This window comes from Triticum dicoccoides, chromosome 5A (genome assembly GCF_002162155.2).
Source record: "Triticum dicoccoides isolate Atlit2015 ecotype Zavitan chromosome 5A, WEW_v2.0, whole genome shotgun sequence".
Taxonomy (NCBI): Eukaryota; Viridiplantae; Streptophyta; class Magnoliopsida; order Poales; family Poaceae; genus Triticum; species Triticum dicoccoides.
The window spans coordinates 605,438,793-605,448,561 of record NC_041388.1 but is presented as its reverse complement, the minus strand read 5'-3'; the positions used below and the strand labels follow the sequence as shown (position 1 = coordinate 605,448,561).

Below are 9,769 nucleotides of genomic sequence, written 5' to 3'. Positions count from 1 at the left end.
TATAGGAGGAAGAAGTATGTCGGTGGAGCAACGAAGGGCCCACGAGGGTGGAGGGCGCGCCCCCCTGCCTCGTGCCTTCCTCCCTTGTTTCTTGATGGCCACTCCAAGTCTCCTGGATCACGTTTTTTGAGAAAATCACGTTCTCGAAGGTTTCATTCCATTTGGACTCCGTTTGAAATTCATTTCCTTCGAAACCCTAAAATTGGCAAAAAAAAAACAACAATTTGGGCTAGGCCTCTGGTTAGTAGGTTAGTCCCAAAAATGATATAAAAGTGCAAAATAAAGCCCATTAACATCCAAAATAGATAATATAATAGCATGGAGCAATCAAAAATTATAGATACGTTGGAGACGTATCAGTGAACCCCATCCGAGATGGTGTATAGATTGGATCTGGTGGTTCTCGACTCTGCGGCGGCTAGATGAATATTTTGTGACTCCCCTAGGGTTTTGGGAATATTAGGGTACTTATGAGCAAAGAGGCGGTCTGGGGGCACCCGAGGTGGGCACAACCCACCAGGGCGCGCATAGGCCTCCTAGCATGCCCCGGTGGGTTGTGCCACCCTCGGGGCACCCCCAGGCGCAGCCAGAGCCCGTTGTGTTCCTTCTGGCCCATAAAAATTCTCCGTAAAGTTTCGTGGCATTTGGACTCCGTTTGATATTGATTTTCTGCGATGTAAAAAACATGGGAAAACAGTAACTGGCATTTGGCACTATGTCAATAGGCCAGTACCAAAAAATGATATAAAATGGCTATAAAATGATTATAAAACATCCAAGATTGATAATATAACAGCATGGAACAATCAAAAAATTATAGATACGTTGGAGACGTATCAGCATCCCCAAGCTTAACTCCTACCCGTCCTCGAGTAGGGAAGTGATAAAAACAGATTTTTTTTTGATGTGGAATGCTGCCTAACATGTCATATCATATTTCTTTCTTTATAGCATGGACATTTGGACTTTTATATTGTTTAAAGCAATAGTCTAGTTTTGACATGATAATTTAAATACTCAGGCATATCAACAAGCAACCATGTATTTTAAAATATCAACGCTAAAATAAGTTATCCCTAGCCCCAGTCGACTGGCCTGGAGTCGGCTGGTCCTTGCAGTAGAACCAGGTCGACTGCCACCCTCGAACTGACTCAGGAAGGATCATGGCTGGGAAAGTACTCTTACTCCTCATCTGGTTCCCAAGACCCCCGCACATCTAAATCACTTGCGTTCTCTCGTCACTCGGGTTGGCCTTCTTGACCGACTGAGAATGGCAGGTGAATATGTGCTTGAAGAGCCCCCAATGTGGCCTACAGCCCAGGAAGCTCTCGCACATGGACACAAAAAGCAGCAAGATACACGATAGTGTTCGAGGTGAAGTGGTGGAGTTGCACCCTGAAGAAGTTCAAGAAACCTCGAAAGAAAGGGTGGGGAGGCAAGGAAAACCCGCGGTCGACGTGAGTAGCGAGGAGGACGTCATCACCCTCCTGTGGCTGCGGCTCGATCTCGTTCCCCGGGAGTCACGCCGATTCGTGGGGAATCAATCCCCCCTTGACCAGGTCGTCGATGTCGTCCTGGCGGATCGTCGAGCGAATCCAGTCACCCTGGATCCAGCCCGGCGGCAAGCCGACCCTCGAAGAAGATCCACCCCGACCGGACTTCTTCCCCTTCGCCTTCGCCGTCGCCTTCTTCGCACGCTCCAACGCCACCATCTTCTCCTTCCCCATGGCAGTGGATCAAGTTCGAACGGAGCGATGACGCCGAGAGCGGAGGCAGATGCGGTGGAGAAAACAGAGGAGGAAGGGGAAGAATGGGAACGCACTGTGCGAAAACCCCCATCCGACGCCTTATATGAAGTCATTTCGGAGTGGCTGACTTGTGGGCCCAGGCGATCCAATCAAATCCCGCAACAGTCGTGCACGCGATACGTGGCGAAAAAGGTGGCGCGGTGATCGAGGCAGCCTGCCTAATCCGTCCCAATTACTATGGCCTCCTCCGCTTGGCGCGCTTCCCAAAATTTGAATCCCGCGAAATCCGCAGACAGCAGAACAACCCGTCAGACGGAAGATTTTTCCCATATCAACACTCGAAGCTTAACAATGAAAGTTCACTCGACAAAACCAAGAATGGATCAAGGCGACTGAACAAGCAGTTGAAGTCATCATGAATATTCATTCGAACTCTGGACAAGACATTTCCGAAGCGCAAAAGCTGAATCGGAGAGGTTATCAACTCCTTCTCCACTCGAACCCTGAACCATTCGGGGGCTAATGATGAAGACATGTACCTAGGGTAGGGTCATAGGCCTGACCTAGACACCCTCCCCTAGGACGTCACCCTAAAACCAGAAGCATTCGAAGAGGAGTCATCATCCACTCGACCATGAGGACTTCCACTCGGAAGACTTGAAGTCACTCGACCGCGGAGACTGTCACTCGACCACCAGAAGGTCTAAGGTCGCTCTGGACTACAACGGTCGGACATCACCTCATAGCTTTAATGGTCATTATGTCTCTTTATTTACTAGCGTTACCAGTAACGTCTCCCCTTTAATGTACCTTAAACCCTTTGTAACATGGGCCGGCTGGGGTCCTGGCGCACTCTATATAAGCCACCCCCGTCCACAGGCACGGGGGTTCGCATCTTTTGTAAACTCACACACACATAAAATCCAGTCAACCGCCTCAGGGCACCGAGACGTAGGGCTGTTACTTCTTTCGAGAAGGTCCTGAACTCGTAAAACTCATGTGTACAACTACTCCATAGCTAGGATCTTGCCTCGTCATACCTACCCCCCATTCTACTGTCAGTCTTTGATCCACGACACCCTCTTCGAGTGATTTGAGTTTAAGATCCACCGAGAGAAAAATCAATAGCCCAAACTTAGACAGTGGTTGAGCATCACAATAGTTCCAAGTTAGAGTTCTTGTACCTATTACTCTTGAGAGCTGCGCACTCTCTAGACGGATAGGTGTCGGCTCGAGTGTTGAAGAGTTGTTATCTTCACCGAGCTTAGATCCGTTGTGATGCTTAACCCGAATCCTATGAAAGATGTGAGAGGAATCTCTTTATGCTTCAAATGATTACCTAGCAGCAGTAGACGTTATTCTTCGTGCTGCAGGAGATATCTTTCGAACTGAGGAGTTAGCATTACTTGCCCCGCAAGTAATGTTACCATTGTTCTCAAAATCCGACCATTGGACTCATGTCGTTCGACCATTGGCCATTTCCCTTCAGGGAAGGTTGCGGCTATAAATAGGCACCCCACTCCAGCGTTGTTCGTTGGCTGCTCCGCTTATGATTTCTGAGAAGATTGACTGAGCATCCCCTCTCCGAGTGATTTGATTTTAAGATCCACTGAGAGAAAAATCAAGAGCCCAAACTTAGACAGTGGTTGAGCATCACAATAGTTCTGAGTTAGATTTCTTGTACTTATTACTCTTGAGAGCTACACACTCTCTAGACAGATAGGTGTCGGCTCGAGTGTTGAAGAGTTGTTATATTCACCGAGCTAGATCTGCAGCAACCAAGAGTGATTGTAGTTAGCGAAGGTCGACCGAAGGTTTGGATATCGCCAACAAGTATCTACCACGAGTGAAATAACTAGGGTCTGATCAACTCTGAGAAGGAGAATAGGACGAAGAGAGTTTATCTTCCGTGTTAAATCACAACCCCTCCAACCAGAGATAGTCCTTTGGTAGAAGGGCGAACTGGTCTACCAAATCTCACCGTCGCCATTGAGCACCACTGGTTCAATTTACTTCACTGCATTACTTTTAGCAGTTTACATTCGTGCTCTGTGACGATAATTTATCTGATCATTCATTCTCTGTTGCATATCATTCGAGTCTATTCCTTTTGTCATTCCCATCAGTTATCTTTCGTTACCCACATTGTTGCTCTATTATCATTTTGTTATGCTGCCTTAGTCCTTGTCTTCACTCCGTGTTGTGATCATTTACCTCATTTAACTATCTCTCGAAGTTATCTATAGCAATTCTTTTCTAGCACCCTGTCATGACATTGTATATGTTTGCATATTGCATTATCATTGTTATCATCAAGCTTGATGTATCCTATGCTCAAACCATTACTACATCCTACATCGATAGTTTTGATCCTCAATAGTATGCTTGATTGAGTTCGTTTCTACCAAACCTTATTTCCACTGTTGTGTTTGGGATTAGTTCAAAACATTCACAATAATTTTTGAATCTCCCATTCACCCCCCTAGTCGATATACTCTCGGTCCTAACAAGTTAGCCCACAATTCATGGGTCGAGCTTATGGCCCACCAATCTCACAAGGAAGGACTCCGGAAGCCTCGAACCTATGCGTGATCAAGACGGACTCTGCCGAAGACTTAGTGCGTACTTCAAGGACTACTCCACGTATCGGCAAGTTTATCCCTAGTCGGCAACTGGCCATGTGTAACCCTAGCTACCTCCGGTGTCTATATAAGTCGGATGGTTTAGTCCATAGAGTCATAATCACAATTATCAGCCTTAGGGTTTAGAACACAACATACGATCTCGAGGTAGATTAACCTGTACTCGATACTCCATCGTCAACATAACCAAAGCAGGACATAGGGTTTTGCCTCTTCGAGAGGGCCCGGACCTGGGTAAACATCGTGCCGTTTTGTCTCATGTTCACCATCATTCCTAGATCCACACTTCGGGACCCCCTACCCGAGATCTGTCGGTTTTAGTACAAACAATAGGTATCTACCACGAGATTGTTATGTATGATTCTAATGATCTGGAATATATCTACCAACTAGCCTGGCCTCGGCTTATATAATGTACCGAAGGCCTAGGATAACATGAGTCCTAGTCGGATATGTCGATGGAGAGGAGTCTTCGGCTTGTGTGTCAAGTCTTGTGGAATCTCCCTTGTATACGCCATGGGCTGCCCGAAGAAGCCCATTAGTGAACAACCATGGGGTCCTCGGGCCTACCCGCCTGGTCGGAAGATGACGTGGTGAGTACCCCCTAGTTGAGGACACCGTCAAGCGAGAGCAGGAATGATACTCCAAGATAGTGAGGGCAACAACATCTTCTCTGCATGCCGCTCCATCTTACACTGCTCTGGCACTTTAGGCCGAGCTTCTTACATGCCAGGAGGGTCTGAACCTTGCTCTTTAATGGTTTACGCTGCCGGTGGACATTGAAATGGATTGCATGGATGCAATCAAGTTAATCAAATCACCTTCTCTCGATAGATCGCTGCACCATTAAGCAATGAAATCCCTTTTAAGCCGAAAAAAGAGAGTGCGACACCGCAATTATGTATTTTTTTTCTATTTTTTTGCGTTTCCACCCTTCCCATTGAGATTGTTTTCAGTTCGACAAGTGGCAGCTACAAATGACCCCAATAATTCACTTTGCTCACCCGCAAAAAATAGATAAAATAATTCACTTTCCTGACTCGCTCCCACAATACACTTCACAGTTCACGCTCGCATCAGCCGGGAGCCGGCCTGCCGGCCGGAACGGGTGCAAAGGCAGGCCACCAACGGGTAGACCTGCGCGAGTCTCCGTTCCCATCCCGGTCCCCCGGCCAGCCACTCGACGTCGGTGGCACCGAACCCAGGGCAGGGACAGAGCTTAGCAAGTAGCAGTGGCGGAGAAAAGAGATGAGCTTCTCGGGACGGGGCGCCACCTCGCCCTCGCCTCACCACCGCCTCCCGATCCCTCCGGCCCCTCCGAGCCACAGCCCACCGGATAACGCTCCCCGCAACCCTCCAAAGCCCCCCACCGCTCTCGCGCCCCCACCCATAAACCCCCACTGCCCAGATCCCCCTCGTCGTCCCTCCCCGCCGCCGAGCCGCCGCCATGCATCCCGACGCCACCTCCCCCTCGCACCGCATCGCCCGCGTCGCCGCGCACCTCAACCCCACTCGCCCGCAGGTGCGCCCCTCGATTCCTCAGTCCCCACCGCGGCTGCTGCCTGCCTGCCGGTAGAGACCCGTGTCTGATGTGACCGATTCCTGTGCGTGCGCAGATGGAGGAGGGCGCGGCGCTGAGGCCCGCGGCGTGCCGCGCCAAGGGCGGCGCGCCGGGGTTCAAGGTGGCGGTGGTGGGCGCGGCCGGGGGGATCGGCCAGTCGCTGTCGCTGCTCATGAAGATGAACCCGCTCGTCTCCGTGCTCCACCTCTACGACGTCGTCAACACGCCCGGGGTCACCGCCGACGTCAGCCACATGGACACCAGCGCCGTGGTAACGCACCCGACCTACTATCTCTTGTCCTCCGTGATGAATCAGCTGCTATCGACGGGTTTTATGCGCTAATCATAGTGATGTCGATCAGGAGGCTGCCGTTGTGAGCACGGATTGATTTGGTTGGTGGCTTGCCTCGTTGTTGTTAGCTTTCTAGCTGGTGTGTTCCGATGCTTTTGCAGCCACTTGTGGTGACATCTGATGGGGGATTCTTATTCTTAACCGCTCCGCACGCTCCCTACCTAAACTGTGACAGATTGGGGGTGTGATTGCTGGTTCAGCAGCCTGGAACTGTTAGATAATGACCTCTCAATCATGTGCAGTTTCTGCCTTTCTGGCGCACCAGCAATTTGACATCTCATACTTTACTGATTTCTTCTTGTGCAATCGGCCTAGTGGAGTTCCTAAAATATCCAAATCCTTGACAATAGCATGCCTTATATGGAAAAGAAGCACCGACTGTTTATTCTTCAGAAACTCCTTTTATTTGCTCCTTTAGTTCATGTATGGCAAATGATAGGCGCAGTTCAAGCTTTGTTATTGTCTTATTGACTATTCAGAGTCTGAAAGAAATGCCGGAAATCATTTTCACAAAAAATCTAAATTGGCTGCAAATTGAAAAGAAAAGAGAATGAAAAACAATCTCGTGTCTCTGAAGTTTTTGTATGCAGCTAACATTTGCAGTCTAGTATTTTTTCAGACTGCTCAAATCAGTTAGAGATTTGTTCTGTCTTTGACCGTAGATACTGATGTGATAAATAACTGTGTTAGATATAACTTTCAGGTGCGTGGCTTCATTGGCCAACAACAGCTTGAGGCAGCACTTACAGGAATGGATCTTGTCATCATCCCTGCCGGCCTCCCAAGAAAACCAGGAATGACAAGGGATGATCTGTTCAACAAAAATGCTGGGATCGTTCGCTCGATCTGTGAAGGCGTTGCCAAGAGCTGTCCTAATGCTATTGTGAATTTGATTAGCAACCCTGTGAACTCAACCGTCCCCATTGCTGCGGAGGTTTTCAAGAGAGCTGGAACTTACTGTCCCAAGCGTCTCCTTGGAGTGACAACACTTGATGTAGCGAGGGCTAACACCTTTGTGGTATGCAACCTAAGGAAACTATCTTGAGTGTCATCTCTTAAATAGCTTTTACATGCTTGCATGCTCAAGTTCAACATCATCTCTTAAACAGCTTTTACATGCTTGCATGCTCAAGTTCAACATCATGTGCTCTACTAGCATTGCTTATGGCTCTTACTCATTCACTTCTCCTCTTTGTTGTTTTTTTCCAGGCGGAAGTCCTTGGAGTTGATCCGAGAGAAGTCAATGTTCCAGTTGTTGGCGGGCATGCAGGGGTCACTATATTACCCCTCCTGTCACAGGTATCTTATGTTGTTGTCATCAAATTGGGAATGTAATATTTCTCATTAAGAAAAAAATCTCTAGCTTGTATGAACATCAATTGCTAATTTGAAACCAACCTCTCCGCAGGTCAGCCCCCCATGCTCATTCACTCCAGATGAAATCAGCTATTTGACTAACCGCATACAGAACGGTGGTACAGAAGTTGTGGAGGTATGATGCTGTTCACATTTAGTAGGTTGAAGCCTTCCCTGTGGGTTCTTCATTTCAGTTTTTTTAATACTCTGACTATGCATTTCTGACTGATCATTAGATACTAGACAAACAGTTCCAATATTTGTTTTGTGGGGAAATATTATAGTCCCCATTTTTCTAATGGTCTCATACTTTTTTTAAAATGATATGCCTTGTGCCTGGTTTTCATTGAAAGCCGAGAACGGTGCATAAGTATATAGGTAGTTGCTGGGGTCCTCACGATTACAGTCCAGAGTTAACAAATGTCTCTGAGCAAAAACAATAGAAGGCCTAACAAATTTGGCCATCCAATCATACAGCTCAATGCTACCATGCTTATTAGACATTGGAAAGCATTGTCCTCATGTAGCCATGTGAGGTTCTAGTTTTCAAGTCCTACTATTAGCCGACAGATGAATTGATTTTAGTCGTACACACTTATTGTAGTATTGTATGCACAAAGTCCAGATAGCAACACCGCATCTCAGTTTGTTTTCTGAAGTAGAATCGCTTAAAGACTGACGTATTTTTAACTGGACTTAAAGTGTGACAGCGAACGGCCATTGTTGTGTTGTGGGGATTTAGCTGTAATTTCATCCTTGGCATAGTGATATTCTATGAGCTACCAGATGCATACCCTTATTTACGCCCTCTGTGAATTAGTGTTAGTAGTTTCTGGAGGATTTGACAGCTAATAGACCCAATCACCAGCACTGATAGTAGATTTTGATTGGATAGATATATTTTAGGAGGTGTAAAACCCTATTAGGTAAGCATGAATGAAGTTTCTGTAGTACTCAAAGATGTAGTACTGCACACAGTTATATAGTTTCATATCCTTTTGGTTTTCTGTATCTGAAACTTCTACAGTTCCAGTTTCACCTTTTATTTTCTGTTCTCCACTTGAGTTTCACATCCCCTTTTCACTTACGATTCAGGCAAAGGCTGGAGCAGGCTCTGCAACTTTGTCAATGGTAGGTTGTGCTGCCTACTTTGCATGGTTTGTACGTGAGTCAAGTTATACCCAACACTAACATATAATAAACCCCTCAGGCTTTTGCTGCTGCAAAATTCGCCGACGCGTGCCTGCGAGGAATGCGCGGAGATGCTGGCATCGTGGAGTGTTCATACGTCGCATCTGAGGTATCATTCTGTCACACCATATCCTTATACGTATCCTTGCCATCAGGAAATCTTATGATTTATTCCCATCTTGTCTTGCATTAGGTGACAGAGCTGCCGTTCTTCGCATCGAAGGTGAGGTTAGGTCGCGGTGGAGCCGAGGAGATTCTCCCTCTTGGGCCACTGAATGACTTTGAGAGGTACATCAGCTCTACTCAATTATAGTCGCTTCCATACAATCATCACAAGCGTCGGTCTTTCCCAAAGTGATCGCTTTGCCTGATGTCTCCTTGCAGAGCCGGCCTGGAGAAGGCGAAGAAGGAGCTGAGCGAGAGCATTCAGAAGGGCGTGTCCTTCATGAACAAGTGAGATCGTACGAATGGATCGCCCCCGACCTATACAGATATGCAAAGACTAAAGAAAGAGTGTGATATAGTGCTCCAATACCTGTAAAGCCACCACTGCATGTGCAAGACAGTACTAGTACTCCTTTAGCTGCACCGAGCCTTTTCCCCCGTCGTGGAATATAAATCATGTACTCGTACTAGACAAGAACATAAATGTATACTTTTGTGAATAGCTGGACCGAACATGTTTACAGCCTCAGGACATTGCATATCTGCTCGCTAGGAGTGGACGAGCAGCAAATTGCTTTTGGCTACTGGGCTCCATTAAGCCCAGATTTTTGAAAACTGCAAACGAAAATCAAAGTTAAAAAATAATAATAATCTGAAACGTACATATGCACTGTTCACTATAAAAGTCTATTTTTTGTGGAGCTCATATCAAAACATATTTCATCATGACAATTTACATTGATGTAGTATACAT

General features: G+C 47.0%; 1 protein-coding gene across 1 annotated transcript; it reads left to right on the top strand.

The window, feature by feature from the left end:
• The first annotated feature begins 5,756 nt into the window (after positions 1–5,756).
• On the top strand, positions 5,757–9,544 carry LOC119303315 (malate dehydrogenase, glyoxysomal-like). The gene is made up of 9 exons (XM_037580432.1): positions 5,757–5,912; positions 6,007–6,222; positions 7,007–7,321; positions 7,513–7,602; positions 7,712–7,795; positions 8,755–8,790; positions 8,870–8,959; positions 9,044–9,138; positions 9,235–9,544. Exons 1-9 carry the CDS (start codon positions 5,838–5,840, stop codon positions 9,305–9,307), a joined length of 1,074 nt encoding a protein of 357 aa, XP_037436329.1. The 5' UTR covers positions 5,757–5,837; the 3' UTR covers positions 9,308–9,544.
• Positions 9,545–9,769: the final 225 nt, after the last annotated feature.

Bases quoted from the DNA above. Each gene is read 5' to 3' on its own strand.
- LOC119303315 (XM_037580432.1), top strand. From the start codon at position 5,838: ATGCATCCCGACGCCACCTCCCCCTCGCACCGCATCGCCCGCGTCGCC. The intron at 7,322-7,512 runs GTATGCAACCTA...GTTTTTTTCCAG, and splicing joins CGAGGGCTAACACCTTTGTG to GCGGAAGTCCTTGGAGTTGA. The intron at 7,796-8,754 runs GTATGATGCTGT...CTTACGATTCAG, and splicing joins GTGGTACAGAAGTTGTGGAG to GCAAAGGCTGGAGCAGGCTC.